At 37.1% G+C, this 22,482-nt stretch overlaps 1 protein-coding gene across 3 annotated transcripts in view; it reads right to left on the bottom strand.

The window, feature by feature from the left end:
• Positions 1–3,419: 3,419 nt before the first annotated feature.
• Positions 3,420–22,482, bottom strand: part of WFS1 (wolframin ER transmembrane glycoprotein) — a 32,223-nt gene continuing 13,160 nt past the window's right edge. For all 3 annotated transcript variants that reach the window (XM_021550663.3, XM_021550662.2, XM_021550664.2), the window contains exons 3-8: positions 16,955–17,037; positions 13,209–13,353; positions 12,246–12,416; positions 11,583–11,663; positions 7,700–7,845; positions 3,420–6,068 (exon numbers count right to left, since the gene is read on the bottom strand). In XM_021550663.3, the coding sequence (XP_021406338.2) occupies positions 4,260–6,068; positions 7,700–7,845; positions 11,583–11,663; positions 12,246–12,416; positions 13,209–13,353; positions 16,955–17,037 (2,435 nt within the window). In that variant the 3' untranslated portion in view covers positions 3,420–4,259. The remainder of the gene's footprint in view (positions 6,069–7,699; positions 7,846–11,582; positions 11,664–12,245; positions 12,417–13,208; positions 13,354–16,954; positions 17,038–22,482) is intronic.

Consider the following 22,482-nt stretch of genomic DNA (forward strand, 5'->3'; position numbering starts at 1 on the left):
GGGAAGCTGCAGTCTTACAGCAACTGCTTCGTGGAGCTGTCAGTGGGCAGATACATATCCACTTTTCTTCCATACTCACATATTTTTTAAAGGAAGGCTATAAGCAGTGTTTCTATGCTCTTGTTCTGCTTCAAAATTTGAAGTTCAAACTTAGAGGGGAGGAAAACACAAGTTTTTTCAGTGTTCAACACTTAACACTTCCCCTTAAGGGGAAGGTGACTCTCATCTTTTCCACATCAGGCTATGATTTATAAGAGCAACTACCAGGATGCTAATGATTTTTTTTTTCCCTAGAGTAAAAGGTAATTAAAGCTTTTGAGTAATAATGAAAATAAATGAACCATCCTAATGCATATAAACAGTGATGTGATTCGGTGTTTGGTTTCCAGGCATCCTATTTGCACGCAACACTTGCTTGTATGTAGGTGCCAGAAGCAGGTATGTTATCTCCTTACAAGTTGTCAAATTGCACCTAATTTTTGCTGCATGGATTAATATATTTCTAACTCAATGGCATAGTTGTTTGTTTTCCTTCATATCCATCTGCTGTTCAAACAATTGCAGCTGTGAAGCTGAGGTTGGAGCACAGCTTCTTTCAACCTCCTTCAGCTGTCACTGGATGTGAGCCTTACCCTGAGAGGCTGCAATGGGTTTCAAAAGTATTGAAAAGGTATTCACTATCTGGAAATTTCCTTTGCCTGTTCCAGTGGAAATAGAGAAGCCAGAAGGCAGACGAGCAGCTCAGTGTAAGAGTATAAGAAAGCACTACACTAGCCCAGTGGTAACACAGAATGGTTTGGGTTGGAAGGGACTGTCAACCCCCTGCCATGCACACAGAGACCTTCCCCTGGACCAGATTGCTCAGAGCCCCCCCCAGCCTGGCCTTAAACACCTCCAAGGATGGGGCAGCCACAGCACCTCTGGAAAACATTCCTATTATCCTGTGCTACAAAAAAATTGCAACAATTTCCAATTATTAGCAACTATTTTATGGCACTTCAAAGGTCCGTTCACATGTTCACATGTTAATTCCTACAGATCTACCTTTTTTTTTCTCTGGGAGGACAAGGCAAAACTCTGCATTCTTGCCTCCTGCAAGATGCTGTTAGTCATTACAGAGTGGGCTCTTAAGTTATTCAGAATTTCTATATGTGTTGTCTTGTTTTTCTGTGATTATGGAAGAATGTACCAGTTTAGAGAACAAGCAGTACTTTCTCATGTTACATTGAAGATGAAATTCAAATGAATCTTTTTTCTAAATTTTTTATATTCTAAATGCTAAAGCTGAACTTCACAGAACAGCGGAACCTAATTTAGAATTGTCAATACCCATGTAATATCCTTCTCCTCTTTCATTAATTAATACTAATTCAAAGACTGAGTTACCAGCGTAGAGAAAGGGCACCTGCCTTTGGAACTGCTTATAATTCATCATATATTGAAAACTGAGTAAGAAAATAATAAATGTGGGAATAATTGAATAATTAACAGCAGCTGCCAGATTCTGTGCCTTTACAACCTGGAAGAGGGACTGGTTTGGAACACAGAGCTGTAGCAGGAATGGAACAAAGTTATTTTGTGCTCTGTTTGCTTGCAATGTGTAAACTAAATAGAGGCACCCTTTGCAAAAACACCTTCATTATTAAATTCCAGCAATTTTGTGACTGTCAGCTAAGATACACTTTATAAAGGAAGGATTTATTTGGTAAAGGTTTCAGAACACTGAACACTAGATCGACAAGATCTATCAAGTTACCATTAATGTATCCTCTTTTTCCATAAAAAATTAAAAGCATCAAGGAGAAACACTTGAGAACTAGCATTAAAAGCATTATTTAAAGGTCTTGAAGTAAAATTTTCTCCTCTGTCCCTTGTGGCTGTACCGAAGAACAGAAAACATATGGAAAATTATCTTCAATGTGCTACTGTGCAAAACTTCCCACCTGTGCTGAAAGGAGGCACTTGACAAATTCAAGTATCCCCATCAATCCATCACTGCAGAGTACATGGATTATTTTTCCTAGGATCTAGCTAATTCAGAGTTTGGCTTTGGGTTTTTTTTTTTTTTCTTTCTTTCATGTAAGTGCATAAAGGGTAATTATTTAACTTTGAATCTGACCAATATTGAGTATTTTTGAAGGAGCTCTCCCCCTCTGAGGAACCAGATTTTTTTTCTAATGATTCTAAGTTTTCAAATTTAGTAACAGTTATATGCCAATATCCTCTAACAACTTCCACAAAAAAGGCTGAAATTCAAGTTTGAGTTGTTATTATGATGCAGATGGGAACAGAGATTCCAAGATTAAGCCTTTTGTCTATTAAAAAGCAACTCATTCCAAAGAAATCAAGTACTCTCCCTCCTTTTGCAAAACTTCCCACATCTGACTTGAGTCACTTTTTCATTTTTAAGACAACACCTCCTTCAAAATGCACCACAGTAAGTCACTGTGACATCAATACAAAGGGTAAAAGCTAAAAGGAGAAATTTTAACATTAGCTCTAAATCCCAAGACTGTTGCCTTTCTTTTCCTCCTGACAAACATATGAATAGAAGCTTCACAATTGTGTATGTATGTAAGGGAAAAAAGTTAAAAAAATTAAAATCTCTTGTGCTTGCATTTCAGAGCCAGGAAGAATGTTTGGGTATCTAAAAAGAGCCTGTGGATGTTCTAACAAAAGGAGGAGAAAGGCCTAAGTTTGGCTTATTTCCAGCCAAAATGGGCCTGGGTAAGGGAAGCTGTCAATACTTGCATACTTGCTATCTTATTCCTTTTTTTTTTTTTTTTCTCCAGGTGGAAACAGAAATACTTGGCAAGTTTTCAAAGCTAGAAGCACCCTGAAGATCTGGTTTTACTTCACAGATTTTCTGATGGGCTTTGGATGGTGGGTGCTTCTGCCGTGGGCACTGGGCAGCACACCTGGAGTGCCTTTGGCATCCTCCCTCCCAGCTGCAGCTCTGGGTAATGCCCAAGAGGGTGCTTGTAGCTGGCATTGCCTCACTGTTCCCCTTCTCCATCAGGTTTTCATTGCTAACCCTTCTCTCTGGTCCTGGTGATGACTGACACACAAAGGAAAAAGAAATCTAAAGCAAGCTCAGTGGAGGAGCCAGGGAAAAGGCAGGATGTATCTGTGACGTGCAGCCACAGTGGCCAGAAAGGGTCCAAGGTCATAACAAGGGTCCAAAGTCATAACAAAAGCAGGGGGAAGCACTATGTGTAGACTGCACAGCTACAAAAACTCCACCTGGCACGCCAGATTTTACTGTTGGCTGCAAAACCGTCGTGTGCAACTTCAACTATCTCACATCAGAATATTTTAAACATTCTAAATCATATTTTTCAGTGGAAGCTGCTACCAGCACAACACAAACCACTGGTCACAATGTCAAAGCATAATGAACAAATGTTGTACCCATTTAATTCAAGTTTGCACTTCATGTTTATTTGCAAAATACAATTAATTAAACAAACCTTCTATTTCCATTTCTACTACAGACTTTTAGGTATAATTTCAGTTGCTGTGGCTCATCCATTACTGGTACCATCTCAATACAGTCTTGATATTTGCCTTTCACACACCAGCATGGACTATACCTTAGTGTAACCAATCAGAACAAATAGCAAAATTCATACACAATATTTAATGCTAGGTAGAAGCCTGGGGACTTCGTAAAACCTTGCTGGGGTGTGAAATGTTGTGTCCTTTCAAAAAACAGTGGTCACTACCTTCTGGAAAAATAGTGAAACAGTGATTGCTGTACACAAGTATCACCACCAGGTACTGACTCTAAGATCACTTTTTTCTAAAAAACACAAATACAAGCAATAAATGCAAAAAAAGCTATCGTCAGCTACCTGTTCTAAATCATACCTGTGAAAATACAAATGGGCACATTGTAAATACTTAAAAGAGTAAAGTGCTTTTAACATTGAGCAAGTGAATGCATCTAGTGTTGCACCACAGGCAATTTATCCATTTTGGACAAAACAGTTTCCATGCAATTAGTCAGCAGTGATCCCCTGCATTCATTTCTAATATTAAAGTACTATATATTACTTCAGCCATACAGGGTTTAAGGTCAGGATACGGTGTGTACACTTGCAAAACTCAACCAGTGCTTTATTTTAGCACACTGTTTGAGCATTGCTACAGACAGGTAGATTTTTGTTGGTTTTTTTTTTTTCTCTGAAGAAGCCAAACCTTTGGTAGTGTAAATGCAGTGGACACTGAAAATACCGCTGAACCAATATGTGAGCACATTATGCAGCTGACAGGAATGGGAAGAAGAAAAAATCAAAAGCAAATTTAATGGCTTTATGCACTGTGCTCCTCCAGTCCTGCTCTATTTTCACGTGCCTCCCTGCAGGTAAGAGTTTAGACATGCAATTCAAGCAAGTGATTGCTTTCAGTTCAAAGACAGGCCATTTACTGCCAAGACGACCCTCCAGAATTGTGCTGAATTCAATTATACTCCCTTGCCTCAAGTTCAGCAACACTTTTTTAAACTCATTGCTTGCCTTCAGCACAATATCTTTGGTTATATCATCCTCCTCTATAGGCTTGCTTCCATTTTTGCTACTGAAAGGCATGCCCACAGTTATTTCAAATTTGTACCGATCAAACATTTTCATGTGGCATTTATGCTTTGTCAAAAACTTCAGACGACACAATTCTTCCTCTTCCAGTGTAACATTTTTGGGATCACAAAGAGGGTAGGTTTCCCCATACAAGCATCTCATCCAATCACCAATAAAAAATGGAAGCATGTTTATTGCAGATTCTGCACTATTGTCGATTTCTGTCACGCGCACGTATTTGAACCGCCCGGTCCACGTCACTCGGTGTCCTTCCAGGTGACTGCACAAAATCTGAGTACGTGCCATGTTAGTCTCCTTCCAGGCCCGGGGTCCACAGAGGAAACCATACTGATTCCACGTCAGGGTGGAGTTGTAAACTTTCATGCCTTCAGATCGATACACATAGAACCAACAGAACAGCACTACAGCTGTAATCCACACCAGAATGAGTTTCACAATCGAGCTTCGAGTGAGCGATTTCACCACTTCAACTATGGAGAAGTTAACCTTTGTCCACCATCGAAAGAGCAAAGGAACAGCACACAAAACCAGGGTCACTACAATTTTCATGAGCTCCAAAGACAAAAACCACTTAATGAAGTGGACAAGACACATGAGTGCAATGCCTACAGCCAGCACTGGGAGTGCAAAGAGGAACAGGAAGTAACCAATGGATGCACGAACGAGCCCAATGCCAGAGGACTCCCGCAGAATGACCACGGAGAGTTCACACCACATAAAGCACACCAGGTACGGCACCAGGTAGCAGTAGGTGCCTTTAAAATTCCGTAGCTGAGCCATTCTAAAGAAAAGATAGAACAAGTACAAAAACAGAAGGCATGGGATGCTTACATTGATCACAAAGAAATGGCCTACAGGAACTGTAAAGAAGGTTTTACCTAAGAATTTCAAGAAGCCAAAATTCCCAGGTAATACCTGCAATAGGGATAAGCAACCTGCAGCTGCCTCAGTCATTAATGCCCTTCGTGTGTAAGGTTCTGCACATGTGTTTAAACTCATGTAACTTGTCACTGTGAAGAAAACTGAGACAGTAGCTAACTCTGAGCATGGTATACAGTCTTTGCTTGCTATAGGGAAGGAAAATATGACAAAGAATACTGACAGTAAAAAATAAATGTACGGCTCTAAGTGATTCCATCCAAAGTTCACCTCAGCTTGCTCAACATCCAGGTTTGGCTCAAAACGAAGCAATAAGTCAGTCAAAGCACGGAAGTTTTCCCAAGCCTTACTGTCCTGAAAAACTTTCAGTGTGCAAATCACCATAGAAATGAAGGACAAATAGAATATGATTAATGGAATAATGAAGGCAAAAAATTCAATTGTCAGATTACTGATGATGAAGAAAAAGATGAGAGCATTGATATGGTGTGTTGGAACAATGGTAGACAACCAATGCATTCCTGCCTTTGATGCAATATCTATAAGGTATTCTTTAATTTCCATAATGGCATGAAGTGGATATTTTACAACCTGGAAAAAGAAAAAAACATTTTATTAACAAGCAGTTTTGTATCTTTACAGTTTTGTATCACAAACATTCCTAGCTGAGGCAGCAGCAGCCAGTTGTCCAACCTCAGCTAACATGAAAAGATTTATATTTCAGGTCAATGTTGCCAATAAAACAAGATTACTGTGTCTGAGATTATTAGCTCCATTTTTATTAACTCAGTCAGACGAAGCTCAGAGACAATTTTGATTTCAGGCAAGATGTATTTCATTACCTTTGACACATATAATTAAATGGCTTCCTAGTCAAATATTCTGCTCTGCTAACTTCATACTGAAGATAAACTACATGGCTACAGCCTTGCACTATCTTAAGTCATTATTTGAGCTGCAGTACTGCACTTTAAAGCATGTAACTGCCACATTCTGCAAGGATTATGCTATACATTCTATGCACATACACTGCAGGAAGCAGTGCCTATGATTCATATACAAATACAGAAGTCTTTACAGCTGTGGTTTTATCTTTAAACAATCCTTGCTAAGCATCTAGGGATGCAGCTGTCAAAACCTGCTTTGGGAGCAGCAGCAGTATGTTAAATTAAATTACTACACATTTACAGATTATTTTAACTCCACAACAGTAACTGTAAAGGATCTTAAAATTCTACCTATTTTACATGGCATTTTTGAACACAGTCACTGAACAGAGAAACTGGATTGAACACTCTCCCTATAACCAACCATACTCTACAAAAGATCAATTAAAAGGTATTGGATTTTTCAAACACATTCAAATATCACATTGGGACATTAGATGCTGCAATCAATTGTCCTTCCCCCATAAAATGACAGTTTTTATGTTCTCCCAGATCTTATATTTTTATATTAATTAGTTCAAGGGGAAAAGCCAAGAATGTTCCAGCAAATACCTGTGGCACTGTGATGAACTGGGACAGCACATGCCTCAGTGATTTGGGCAAAAGCTTGCTTATTTGTGAAGGCATCTCTGTTCTTCATAAATGCATCTCTTTCAGACAATTAGCCATGCAAAATCTTGGAAAGAGACACCTTTCACTCCCCCTTTTCCCCCACCCCTGCAATATGATAATGGACAACAAACTTACAGCAAAAATGCAGGTCAGCAGCCACACACCCCCTACCTTGCCTAAAATTTATGCCATTATTGAAGACATACACCTTTATTTTCCCTTATTTCACTGTCTAGAGAAGTATCAGTGTAGAAGCTAACAGCAAGTTTTGTCATAACAGAACCTTTTCATGCTATGGATATTTTTTCTCATCTACTTGCTCCTGTTTAAATTAGAAAGACATGAAGCGTATAACAACATCTATAATAAAATCAGGGCAGTGATGACAAGTACATTTAAATCCTCACTGAAGATGTAATGAAGGTAGATTGTCCCCTTACAAGGAAAGCTTGTCACTTTCTTTTAAATACATGACTCATATATATGAAACTTAAAACATATAAATGAGGTCAAGTCCAAAAAGAAGTTAGAGCAACAATTCTTGTACTGATCTATACAGACTAAACATCAGTATTGAGAAAGAAGTGCAAGTCACTCCTGTTTTGTACAGACATGATGTTTAAGAGGCCATTCAACATAACCTGTTCCATACTGCCTTTTTACCTTCAGTCGTAGAGGTAATTCTTCAGGACTCTTCCCTGCCAACTCATCATCTTCCTCTTCCTGCATAATCAGGTTAGATGGGATGATTCCCTTTGCATACTTCTTGGTAATTTCAACAAAGTCATCCAAAGCAATAAATTTTTTAGCTAAGAAGATAAAATGAAAATATGGAATAAATTTTATCACAATACTGTATTGATTATGAATTGGAATATTAATTTTCTTTTCTGACAGAACCTAGTCTACAAAAACTGAACTACTGACAACATAGGTTTGTCTTGCAACTTGTCCTGAGATCTCTGTTGAAAACAACAATCTCTTTGAGACAGCACCATATATAATGCTCTATGTCCTGTCAGATCAGCAGGTAAGTTTGTTATACTGATAAGCAGGATAACAGAGTGAGTGAATGTAGCTTATCTGCAAGGATTCCACAGGAAAAAAGACTACTGGATTAGGTCACAGTTTTAAATCATAAACTATTTTATCTGTTTCAGAGAAATATTCAACAGCTGCATGGGAAAGAAAGATTGTACAGAAGCAATAATGAATTATCTGCACGTCATCAACTGAAACACTGACTTCTGATTTGTCATTTAGCAGTCATTTTTTTGAGTTCAGAAGTTACAGACATATAATTATGGGAAATACACAATTATTATGTCTATGAGACTAATTATGGATTACCTAAAATGTGCTAATTTAATATGCTATGTGGCCATACAAAAGGCCTCCTCCAAACTGTATCAATTGTGATCTAAAACAGCTACCAGCAACAAAATAGACCTTGCTCTGTTTACATAGAGACAAAATTCATCCCTCTGTCCTGGAAGATCCTTATCCACTCCTGTGAGCATTAGGGAGGCATGGGGTTACTAATGAAAAGTCCAGGGAAACAGCAGGACAGAAGATGATTTATACACTGGTTCAAACTCTTTGTACCCAGTTCTCTACATTAGCATGAATTAACCAGTTTCTATGGCAGACAAGCTTGATGCAGTTTGTAAAGGACAATAATTAACAGTATTTTTTCCCCATAAACCAAAGCAAATTACATTGCTGTATACATGAAAGAACTGAATGACAAAAATCTGTAACACACTTCCTACACAGGAAATTTAACTAGTTAGCTGATGCAAAGATATGAAAGCTGGCCTGCTTACTAGTTTGAGATTTTAAAGAGACTGACAACTGCTTCATCAAATTCAAAACCAGAGGATTAATGGGTTTGGGCCCAGAAAATGTTTAATTTAAATATGCTACATTTTTAGAGGCAACATATAAATAGTTATGTATTTAAGACTGAAAACACTGGAGATATAGAACAAAATAAAGTATTTGTCTCAAGATACATACTAGAGGAAGAGGAATGTTAAGAGTTCAACAGAAAATCAGCATTTTACAATCTGTCTTTTGGTTTAATCTCACAATATGGATGCTGTCTTTGGCTTGGGCTTTTATCACTCCTCCTCCTCCATGCATGAACCCTTATGTCCCACAAAATACCATCTGGCATACCTCCCAAGAAACAAGAAAGGATTTATTTTTGCTAACTATTCTTATTATTCACAGACTGTAATGGAAATTTACTTGCATCAAGAAATCTGTGAGACTCTTAAGTGTTTTGGTGGGCTTCAGATTAAGCCTAATATGAAAGGTGTCATGTAAATTTACTGTCTTATTGGGAAAAAATATACAGTGCTGGAATAGTCTTATTTGTGTAGAATCAGCAAGCAGGCATGTTAGAACCTCACAAAATACCTTAACACCACTTTTACAGGATCATGGGACATCCTGAGAAGGAAGGAGTTGTTAACTTACTATGTAGAGATGGCCTATCCACTGCAGTGACATGCATCCTCTCAGGCATGCAACAATTGCCCATTGACAATGTCACCTCTAATTTTCTGTTTATACATCCATTAAGGACAACCCAGATCAGAAATCTGCAAACATGTATCTGGCTTAAAAATCATCTTCCAAGTATTGTCAATGTACTAACACTAAAAGAAGAATCTCCTTTTGGCAAGGTAAATGAAGAAACTCAGTGAGTCAGAGAAGTAAATTCTGGTAACAGTTTTCTTGTTCCTCCATAAAAGGTAAAAAAGGTAAAACCTTCATTAGAAAATAGGTAACAGCTTAACCCCTCCTTTAAATCTTTGATGAAAACTTCTCTTTTTAAAATGTCATTAGTATTTTGTCACCCAAGTGTCTCTTAAATTGATATAAAAAGTGTACTTTGTAGATTCTACTTTATTATTCATAGATTTTTTTCAATTTGGTTATGACAAATTCCTCAGCCTCCCCCCACCCATCCTAGGAAAAGAAAAATATTCACATAAATTTCTGCCTACACTTACATATAGGTTCATTTACTTCCCTGCTATTTTATCTGCAATTTATGCCTTAAAAAAAAAATCATATTTGTCAGTTCCTTTTCTGATAACTCTCTGAATTACTGAAGAATCCAGAACAAAATTACTTGGCATGCACTCACTTGCAGCAGCACATGCAACTTCACCTAAAGGAATGGAAAGAATCCCAATGCAACACAGCTCAAAAGAACCCAAATACATCTGCATACAATGACGTGACAATGAAACTCAACAGCCTCGTCCTTGAAGGACTGCTTCTAGCTTGCCAGAAGTGGCAGCAAGTCACAAAAACAGCTGACATAGTCTCACAGAAGGCTTGATAGGACCACAAGGCTTGCTTTCCAAAATATTTCTCACATCTCTTACTCCCTTATTCTCACACAGGCACGTATCTCTGTTCCTCTTTTACTTCTGTGAAAGCTAATGAAAACTAAAATACTCTACTCTTCTTAAGAGTGATATTTTTCAAGTCACCTGTGTAACAAACACAATCCTTGAAGGTAAAGGCCAGATTTACCTAATGAAATGTAAATCTAATCTTTCAATGAGTTTAAACCTGCAAACCTCCAGATTTGACTCCCTATTCCATGTATGACACTTCAGTTTCACATAATCTTAACTACAGATGTATTAGTAAATAATATTTTTTGTGACATTTAAAAGCGCTCTTCAAGTACTGATCTAGATTGCACATGACCCTATTCCATATGACTTAGTGCATTTCAAGAAACTGAGGTTTTCCTGACAATGAATAATTGAACCTTATGTTAAATACTGTTCTTGAAAAACTACACATGCTGCATTTGTTGATAATTCATTTTCTTAATATAACACTTTGGCTTTCCTCCTAAAAGCCCAAAAGCACATGAGTAGAGTCTTAGAATCATGAAGGAGAACTTGCATTCCCAATCCCCACCTCACTAAACTGTACAAAACTCACAAACTTAGGTCTACAAATCTGGCCCTGTGTGTGTTAAGGGGTTTAATTCTTGGCAATGTATGAACTAAGCTGCTGTAAATAATGAAAGAAGTATCTTGGTGCATCTTTCCTAAATCATTCATTGAACAAATATGAAAAGACAAATATTAATTATAAGGGAAGGGCAAATGGAAGCAAGGCAAATAAAATGAAGGATCTGTCCACACTAAATTTGTACATAACCCATTCCCTCTCTGTAATCAGAAACACTACTGCATTTAGAACTTAAAAAAATATTGAAAGTGAAAATCTTTGCTGAATAGACTTTTGAGTGCTGAAAGGGCAAGAATATAAAAAAAACCAAATGACATGCAAACTCCCTTTCATAGTTGACTGCAATGGTGATGTCTTCCGTGAGTTCACATGCAGATCAGTTATTTGTTTTCCACACAGAATAAACTGACACTATCAGTTTACTGCAATCCAAACCTTCTACACATTCTTAAGTCTGGCAGCACAAAATTGTTTACCAAAGCAAACTAGAAACTAAAACCACTGGCCAAGACTGAAAGCAGCAGCATGTACTCACATTCACTGTTCACTAATCTCTCCAGCATCCTTCTCTGCTTCTGCACAGACTTTGGGACTGGGCCAGGCTGCTCCTCACCATCTGTTTCAATAACAGAAGTTTATGGGAAGTCAACTAAAGTGATCAAACAGTAACTGCAACATCTGGGGAATGGCATTTCCTCAAAGTAAGGAAAAGACAAACTCACATAGGAACACATAACAAGTGACTAGTTTTCTATATTCCTGTTACTGTATTAGAAAAAGAAACACGACTGCCATAGCTAACATTTAGCACTGTAGTGGCAGAATGTCTTGAAGAATGACTCTGTAAACTGAAACATGTGAGGTATCATCAGGATGACTTTTAGAGGGGAAAAAAATATCAAATACAGCAGAGCCATAAAATACCTATTTCCAAAGACAGTGAGTGGTAAATAAAGGTATTTTAAATATATGGTCAATTTAACAAGTGCTTAAGTGACCCACAACCTACAGCAAAAGTTGGTCCAGAGAGCATAGTTATTAAAGAGGGTTACTCTTTGAGAGAGTTACATTATCTTAAGTAGACTGTACATTTACTATTATCTCATTCCTGATTGCTCATAAAGCCCTTTAGGTTTCAAGCTATACTGTGCCCTAAGTCTGTATTTCATCAATACCATAAATAAATTCATGAACAAACCTTCATTGTCAACTTGCCCAACATTTTCCAGCAGTTCAGAAACCGCTAATTGCTTCTTCTTTTTTGGATTTAATTTCCAATACATGACCAAGGCAGCTTTTCGAACAGCTCTCTCCAAGTCAGTCTCAGATGATAACTTTTTCACCTCTTCCTCATTCTCAGAAGTTATGCCTCAGGAAAAGAAAAAATATATTACATACTCATCCCACATCCACGCAGAAATGATAGATTTTCTCACAATTATTTTTCTCAGTTTAGTCTGGAACTTCTCAAGTTTCAGTCACATTCTGATCACCTAAGTAAATGACTCAAATACCCTTCTGTGTCCATTGCTTATCAAAATCTAACCACATTGCTTAGGTTTAAACTGTACTTCAAAGGTGTGCAAGACATGCATTATAGTGCAGACAGGCATGGGTGACATGCAAAATCACCAAGAACTGAATAGAAGTTGGTTTTCTCTTTTGTTTTGTTGGGGTTTTTTCCCCTGTCATAAGAGTTCAGACAGCTGGCAGACAGTAAGAGACCATTCCAAACATAGAAAGTAGCATGAAGGAAGATGAGAATCTTAAAGTGGGAGAAGACAGTGACCAAAGCCAATTAGAAAAGAGGTTGGAGAGGGGCAAAATAATGAAACAACAGCAGATATGCAGCTGGTGTGTGGTTATCTATGCTCTTCAGAGTTAAAGAAAAGAAGCTTCCATGAAAGGTGAGGATGAGAAGAACACACATGGATTTCATGAAGAAATTTGAGCAAATAACTAACAAAAAAGCTTTAATAAGCAGTACTGGTAATTAGTGCTTTTTAAATTACCTGTTGGAACAGTCTGTTAGCAACTGCTCATGTAATTTTGCTATGATTATTTCCATCATACTTTAAACCCTCTTTTCAGAGTTAAAAAAGCACAATATTATTTCAGATAATGGGAGAAGTGCAAGCAGGAAGCTCCAGAGAAGCCATACCTCTTCTGTCTGCCAGGCATCCACGCAAGAGTTTGACAGCTTCTCTTCGACCTTGCTTAGCAGCAAGGATGAACCAGTCAACTGCACTACAATTGTTAAGTTCTTCATCCTCCTCTTCTGCTAATTTCAGGAAGTGCTTCCCCACCTATAATGAATAGGAAACAAAATTCCTTCGATTACTGAAATATACACTACGTTGTCTTTATGTTTTTCTCTCTTTTTCCCTCCCATCCCCTGGAACTCAGCTAAGATAAATTCTCTCTGAACAAAAGGTCAAAACATTTGCTCCCATCACTAAAGAACATAGTTGTAAGCTGATCTTCTGATTGGAAAGATCTGGAAGAACTGGAAGGAAGAAGGAATTGCAACACATTTGGCCAGGTCATTGAATCAGTTGCTGTTGGTGTTCAGGTATCTGGCAGAATCAAGTGAACCTCATGATGTTAAAAGTTTTCTGGAATTCTCCTCCTCCTACAAAAATGACCAGACAACACTGCTAGTTTCATTTTAGAGCCAGAAAAAGTAAGTGTAATATAATCAATATAATGTAATGGTCCCAGTGACAATCAGAAATTCAGGTGAAGCTATTAACAAGGCCTTGACATGGAAGCAGGCTTCAAGAAGGGCAATCCCTGACTCACATCAGTTTTCAGTCACTGAAGGTCAAACCAAAAGATTATTTGGTGAATGGAATAAAACTAATCCTGCTTAAGCATCAAGCAAATTCAGTGAAAAAACTTATAAAAATTCTCCTATTCAGGATTACAGAAATTGCCAAGCAGGTGTCTATATTTCAGTTTTAAAGGCAAGAAAAAAACACCACCTTTTTACTTTGTTCTAAAAATTAGAATATATGAAAATGTACTAGTAAATATATTTATGCAATAGTATGAAACACTTCTGCTTATCACAACACAGGCAATAAAAAGTTAAGTGGCAGAAAATTACCAGAACTACTGGATATTTTATCTGCATACCTCAAGAATGTGGGAAATATTTTTGCTTGGCTCACTGCACTCTCTCTCTCTCTGTAATGTTACTGCATTCAGCTACACTCTAGAAGCAATTAATGCAATACCTTAATAGCTTTTTAAATCCACAACATTATCTGCTGAAACAAAAAACCCTGTTTGAAAGGTTCTCTGAAACTTTCATTTGTTACTCCAGCATTTGTTACTGCCACTAAAGGTGACTAAATACTGTTCAAAGATTAATAAATTACGTTACTCTTATGTAGATTAAATGCACTGATATAATCAGAAAGGTCTTTCTTCTTCCAGTAAAGGTTATTTCTCCAGCCATTTAATTGGTTTCATACTCTTGAGTGAGTGCTTCAACAACTTCCACACAGAGATTAATAGGGTAGACATAAAATCCATAGCACATACAGTGAAGCTATCCAAAACCATATAAAAATAAGGAGAAAATTGGACTAAATAATCCAAAAATTGATTACAAAGCCATGCCAGAGCTCAATGGAAGGTGCACATCAAGAAGAGAGTGTATGAGACAAAAAAAGAAAAAGTGTTTCAACTGCAGATGTACCTACAGCTATTTATTTCAGAAAGGAATTGCTTGAACAAGTTACATGGCAAATAAAATCCATCTGACAAGAACAGCTGTTTCTTAAGCAGGTGTATATTTATAGCCATTGAGATTTTGAGCAAAACTTCAACAGTAGCAGCACTTAATCACACAGCTCTGAAATTTCTAAAAGCTCTGGCCGGAAGAATGATGGGAAACAGTGTTAACCTCAAATCTGTCATTTAAACAGTTTGGGATTCTTTCTTTCTCATGAGCTGATGGTGTGAAATAAACCACCAGCTTTGGAAATAGCTTAACACAGACCCTCACACTACTTTTTTAAAGGTTGCTCCCATGTCTGGCTTTGGTAAATGAGGTGGTCATTTCAAGCAAGGTGTCGCCTTTCAGATATCCTCTGGTTAAAGACACAAAACTGCCTTTTCTCCCTTACAGAATTCCAGCTGTGGGTGTTTCATTTATGTAACTGCTATACGGTTATTTCTTGAATAAAAATACATGTACAGTAATACATGTTGACAGCCACTCAGAGTGCATTTATTTCCATAGTCATTGCAGCATTATTTTTGAATAAACACAGAATAATAAAATAACTACAATCCATTGAACCAGCTGATTTCCGGTGTTTGACTTTGTAATTGTTAACAAACAGCACAAAAGTAGCATCTCAGCTTCTCATTTATGCTCCTACAAAAGTGAGAAATAAAAATACATTTTTCTAATTGATTCTAAAGGAATGTATTCAACCATAGAGAAGAAATAAATTTCTTTTTGGGTTTTAAAAAGAGAAAGCTAATTTTCTCTCCACAAATAACAAGAAATGTGACTGCATAAAAAAAGAAATTACTGTATTTTAGGCTCAATTTCAGGCAGTCAATTCATCCTGAGTGCAAACTGAAGCAAAACTGTATGCTGTATCTTTTTATGGTAAGATACATAAAAAGATGTAGCTTTTTATGGTAAGAATCCTATAATTTTGTGGGAGTAGAAAATCTACACAGTTAACGAGATAAAGGAAGAGAGTGAAAGTGAAATTAGTAGTGAAGGAGAAAAACTCCTATCATTTATATACACATATATGCATCACAGATTTAGACTATGTAAGTGTTTCTGAGTATTCTTACTCAACTGGAAATTATATCCTGAAAGAATATTATGGACTTTGCTTTCTTATGTGTGGAGAATAGAGCCAAAACATGGATTTTATAGCAATGATTCCCTCAAGGATAGTGTTTCATCCTCCACAAAGCTACCAGCTGTTTCAAAGTGAGGAATTTGTTACTATCTCAGGTTACAACTCCAAGGTCAGCCTGCCCCTCAAACAAGTTGAGATGGAATTTGGAACAAGCCTAGCACTGCCATATTTTCTTTTACCAGCTTTAAAAGAATTACTTTCCCATCCCCACCTCTGATTTTTATTTACAATAGTAGTGGTGATCCTTAGGGAAAGATCCAAACCACCAATGATCATGTAGGAGGAGACTGCAACCACTCCTATTTGGCATCAAAGCTGAATTTGGAAAAGAATGCTCAAGTAAAACACTAACCAAGTTAAATATAAATTAAAACCCTTCTACACAATTTTAAGCTATTTATACTAGACCACTATATGAGGCAATAGAATGCAGTAAAAAAATGGTACAATTTTTCTAAAACCTAAGAGAAAACCTGAAGTGTTAACAAATGCAGGACAGGGTTGATATTATTAATTCTATTTTATGTGCCATTAAATAAGTAAAATATTTCAATAAACGAGGGGCTTTGTTTCTAAAATGTGTGATTCAACAGAGAAATGGTATATGAGCAAAACATCAACAACCTCTGTCCCTGCTAAAGGACCTCTGGCAGCTTCCTCCAGGCTCCAGCCTAAGAGCCCTGGTATCTTTGTATACAGTGTAGTGCTGAACCAACAGAATTCAACAGTCCCTATCTGCACAGCTCCACACATGCTTCTTTAAAAAAAAGAAAAGCAAAATCAGTTCTGTACCTTTTCCATGCTAAAGAGTTGGACCTGAAGCCACTCACACTCTCAAGGAAGCAGCACTCCTCAATGCCTAGAAACCATATGGCATCACCTTCCTTTGAACAGTTTAGCATCTAAATGGACACAGTTCAACTGAGGAAGAGATAATAGCTCTGCAGCAGGCAGTGCTATTTTTGGAATTAAGAGCAAACAAGACCGGACAAAAACCATATAAAATTACCTCTGTTTGTGCTTTTGGTTCTCCAGCTTTGGCCCTCTCAAGCAGTTCTTCAAAGAGCACTTCAGGTTCTTCCTTCATGCCCTCTATCAATTAGATAAAGAAAACTGTTTACTAGCAATAGTTTAAAGTATTTTTTTAATTGTTGCTGTATGTGGTTGAAGAATTAAATTATTGCAACTAAAAAATCCAACACAAGGGTTTTGCAAGAACAGTGGAAATGAACTTATTACAATATTGACTGTGCATCTCAGTATTGTACTTAAGCATATTTACCCTTGTTATTTGCTACATGCCACAGGATGGAACAGTTTACGGTTTCTCATTTACTTCCACAAAATTTGTTTCTCAATAGAATATTCATTACAATAAATACGAGTACATGTGGAACATGTAATATGGATCAGCTTTTGTACTATTACTAGTCTTTTCTTGATATCACTTCAGTCTTTCACCTGTCAATCTCTTTATTTAGCACTGGAACCTTTTCTAGGATTTTGAAAAATGAATCAGCCTTTAAAACAGTGTATTTGAGAGTTCACTCCCTCAGTCTCTAGAGAATACAGAAACTAAAAACAATTACACCTGCTAAACCTTGGGTTCCTTTTATTTTGCTCCACACTCTACCTTGTTATTTTCTTTCTTCCCCATCTACTGAACACATACAGATTTAAACAACTGGTTTTCTTCAAAAGCATCATACTGCTCCAGCAGTTAATCATAAAGAAAAACTCAAGAGCTTTATCTGATATCCAGTGTTTGCAAACAACATCATGCTGCGTGCTACTTGATGAATAAAGAATTAGTTAATAGCAAAGCTGATGAAGGCCAGGACTGCTACTCTTTTATAAGATGACTTCTCATAATTTAGTTTGGAATAAATTTGGAGAGAAAAATCAATACAACTTGTATGTTTTAAGTTGGGTAAGAATGGACACATGACCACTGAATCAGTTACAGCTTTACTAACCAACCAATCTAAAATTATAGTTAGAAAGGCAGACCCAAATTCTACACTAAGCACCAAAACCTGACCCCCATTGACCACACTATCCCACACAAACACTCTGTGACACTTTCTAGCTACATCCTGAGGGCAGGGGCAGCATGAGAAGTGTGCTTGGAAGCAGTTTGCAGATGAAGGAACCTGACCCCCAGGCACCCACGTCCACTCCAAGTTACAGTCCCTGCCTGGCTGGGGAGCAGCAATGGGAGCAGCAGCTCAGCAGCCCTGCCAGCTGAGGGCCAGCCACCATCAGCTCCTCCTCACAGGATGGCAGGAAGGAAGAAATCAACCCCATTCCACATGATCTCCTGAAGAACAGGGTCACCTGCATTCTTTAACATCCTTGGTACAGGTACCATTTTTAAAGAAGAACAGGCCACAAGTCAACACTTTCATTAAAATGGATGTATTTAACAAGAGCAGATCATAAAGTAAGATTTCTTTACCATGCCACAGTTTTGTCTGCCAAGTTCTACTTGGAAAAGTTCTAATGCCAGATTATAACATGTTGTATGGCTAAACAAGGCACATAATGAAAAATAATTTTCATTTAGTACTTGGTCTTTTCAAAAAGCTGTAAAAATATTATTTTAGAATGGGCAAACAGCATCCCAGCAAAATTATGCCCTGATATATAACCAATATAATTTGAACTCTAGACAAGACAGAAGCCTGTTTTCCAGATGGCACCATTATCACCAGCAAACATTATTCAAGGGCTCTCTGCTAACAATAAACAGGAAGTTATGGGAAAGAGCATATTGTTTGAAAGAAGCAAAATATTCATCTACCTACCCCACTCAAATGAAACAAGCTGGTCAAGGCAGTACTTTTCTTTTTCCTCCTGTGCTTTCAAATTCCTTAAATACTTTTGCATCAGAATTTCTGTATTAGCTGAATTAGGAATGCTTTTTGTTTTTTCTGTTCAGGGTTTTCTACATCTTGAGAACACCACAGACATTTCAGTGATACTCTGGATAATAATGGAGGCACCATTCATAAATCAGAGTTACATAATTAAGTGAAATTTACACACATAAGAAAAACAAACTACAGATAGCAGTTTGCTAAACTGATAAAAGCTCTAATAAGAAAGGCAGTTCTCTGGCAGTTCATACGGCCATATAGGCTCCACTTGCACACACAAGAACATGGCACAGCTCTGACTCCTTTTAGCTCTTTTTGCTCAGAAGAATGTGTTAGATAAGAAAATGTACTTCAAAAGAAAGCTGAAGAAACAAAAATGGGAATGTTTTACAACACCAGGCTATAACTACTTTATTGCAATTACATTGCAGATTAATATATACATAATAGCATTTGCAAAGATGGGAAAAAAAAAGAAAAATTAAAAATGTGCAGCCTTATGGTGAACTATCTCCTTCAATGAGAAAAAAAAATTGGTGTTACTGCCATAAACTTGCTGAACTTGTTTGTTCTAACAGAGCTGACTGCCAGGGGAAAGGAACACTTTCTGCGGTTATTTTCAACCTACTGCCTAATCTCTCCCACCCATTTATCAATTCTACGTACTTGCACATGTGACCTATGAACATAAATAACAGATAGTTAATTAAAAATATGCCTGTGGGTTGATTCCGTAGTTGTAGGGTAAAGGTGGAGGAACAGGTTGTGGAGATCAAATTTAGAATATCTTAGTATATACAGTTCTTGTAACCAGCAATATTCTTTCTCTGCTTAAAAGATAACCAAGAGGTTAAATAAACAGGTCAAGCAAGAATGACTCTAGTTTCATGGCTGCCATCACCAATCTACTTTTCCATAATGTATATAGGTCTGTCTCTGAAGGTAAAAGGTCCAAAACAGTCAAGGTGTGTCAAGGATGGCCAACACAGTCTTTCAAAGTCAGCTCAACACTTAACAACTGCACAGGAGTATATGCACCCCCAGTAACAATACCATAAGAAGTGATTACTGTAACTTATCACCCTTGTTCTTAAGCGAGTTTTTAGTCAGAAAATGCCTTATGTATTCCTCCCACATAAGAGTATTGGAATGGAAATGCTATCAGTGGAAGCTTTTATTTTCCAGCTTTGCTAAGAATTCATGCCTTTTTAATGTCAAATTTTACTTCGTCTTTAATGTAAAAATTTCCACAAGACAGGAACACTCATCTTGCAATACTTCATATATATTTTATGACAATTAAAATAGACTTCACCAGCTGTTTTGTGTCAAGTGTGTTAATATAAGCCAATGAAATCTATCAGTCATTCAAGGCTCACAAGCACTGGAGTCATTCAAACGAAAGGAGGCAAGAGAAAGCACAAAAGTTTAAGACAGCACATAGCATTCATAAAAGAAATTAAAAGCAGGGGTGTAGAAGGGTGGTTAGTACTTAATATTTGCTGTATTTCCATCCAACTCTGCCACCAAGAACTCAAGGTTGTAAAGCTTAGCTCATCACCAGGCTGCTCTATAAAGCAGTTCCCAATATAGTTAATTCTACTTTTCCAGAGATACCTGATTCAACACAAATTAGTTACTGGATATTGTAACAATAGCATTATTGATAAAATTTTAGTGGGTTTGGATTTTTTCTTTTATGTAATAAAGTCTTAGGTTTAAGATACAAAATGACACTGCACACTTTTTCTCAGTTTCATTTAAAAAAATGAAAAAAATTGTTTGTGATCTGCGAAGTATGATACAGATGAATTTCTGACTTTGCTGCATTTATGTAATCATACTACAGAAGAATACCTACTTACTTTTTGAAGACTTACACATTATTTGGCACATTGGCCACATAAAATTCATTATGTTCATTATATTCAAGACTCCAGCTTTGTTGCTGTAAGCTCAAATGGGAATTTAGCATACATTCTGCCATAGGCAGGCATTTTTACTATTTCTGCTAAGTTTTGATCAGAAATAGGAAATGTTTAAAAGGAAAACATTTCAGTTTCTTTAATAATTTGCTGGGATGCAATTATTGTCCTTACCTCTGAAATTTAGCCATTAAATTGACAAAAAGGCAGTCAATTCACAGTAGGGGATTAGTCCAAGTGAGATTGCAAGACACCAATGCTTAAAATTTTAAATCACAAAAGGAAGATGCCATCACAGGTTAAAGATTAAATAGTAAATCTGAACCTCATCTTTGGACTATATTGAAGACTAAAACCCAACAAACTCTTCAACATTCATATAAAGTTTTGAAGAATGGACTTACACAATCTAGATAAGAAGTATGTTCAATGCAAAAGACCTTAAAGACAAATACCCTTAACATACACAGCTAAATCACATCATGTGAGCATCACTGCAGTCGGCTGATGTTGCGAAGTGTCTGATTGCATATTTAGCAAAAAAGTTTGACACACATTTTAGACAAACACTGCTTCAAACACTTCAGCATTTTAAGTGACATTGTGTATGACACTTCCATTCTTGAATTCTGAAATCTTTAAAGGCACGTAAAGGAAGGTTTTTAGTTGTATATATAGGCACACAAAGTGGATCATACACAGACACCCATCACATAGAACACCCTCAATTTTCTCAGCGCTCCTCTAACCACTAGCAATCACTGCCTTCCTTCAAAAACATCTACTAAAGTTATTTTAGGCAGAAAGAATCAACAGAGTGCATACTGATTAATAAAAGTGTTTGTTGATTTACTTTCCTACCAACACAAACACATTAAAGCTCTCAGCAGTGGATTTACTCAGCTCAAGGGACTTTTAGTCCCTTGCCTGCTAATATCACCCTTGGCCAGGTGCACACAGCTTTCTTCTTAGGTCACAGCTACAGCACCCAAATTCCAGATTAAGCAAGAGGTCAAAGACCATGAACAGGGAATAACAAAGAAAAAAATAGTATTTTAAAGGATCACAATTTCTTACGCCTTTTGAGTTTGAGATTTTATTTGTTCACACAGTTTTTGGAGACTATCCCCATGACAGTCATGCTATCATGCACAACAAATAATTTTCTAACAAACACAAGCTGAGGCTTCTAAGTGCTTTGAATGAAAAGGTGAAAACCTAGTGAGAACAGGATAAAAGGAAAACTGAAAGCACATTCTCAGAGAGGAAGCAACAATGAAGCATTCATACAAAATATGTAAGTTTAAAAGAAATTACAGGTTTCACAACTGAATATTAAAGCTCATGGAAACTCTACTGAACAAAAGATTAATGCATTAAGCAACACCCACACAAAGAGTATGAAAGAAACCTGTATGCCACACACAATTTATATGATCATGACTTCATGCATTCATTTGGGCTCGGAAAAAGAAGTGACAGGAATGTGCAGTAAGAGGAGGATAAAACCCATGTGCTGGGAAGAATAAAGGATCCGAGATGACAAGATACAAAACAAGATTTCTAGATTGGCCCTCCCATTTTATAGTACAGGAAGTATTCCTGAAGTGACTAAAACCAGTCAGAACAGCTAAGCATATGCACACCAAAATAATATGTTCAGTCCTACCGAGTGGGAACACACCTCCAAGTTCACTGAGCACACACCTAGAAAAATACTCAACCATTTCACT

This window comes from Lonchura striata, chromosome 4 (genome assembly GCF_046129695.1).
Source record: "Lonchura striata isolate bLonStr1 chromosome 4, bLonStr1.mat, whole genome shotgun sequence".
In the NCBI taxonomy this organism is placed as follows: domain Eukaryota; kingdom Metazoa; phylum Chordata; class Aves; order Passeriformes; family Estrildidae; genus Lonchura; species Lonchura striata.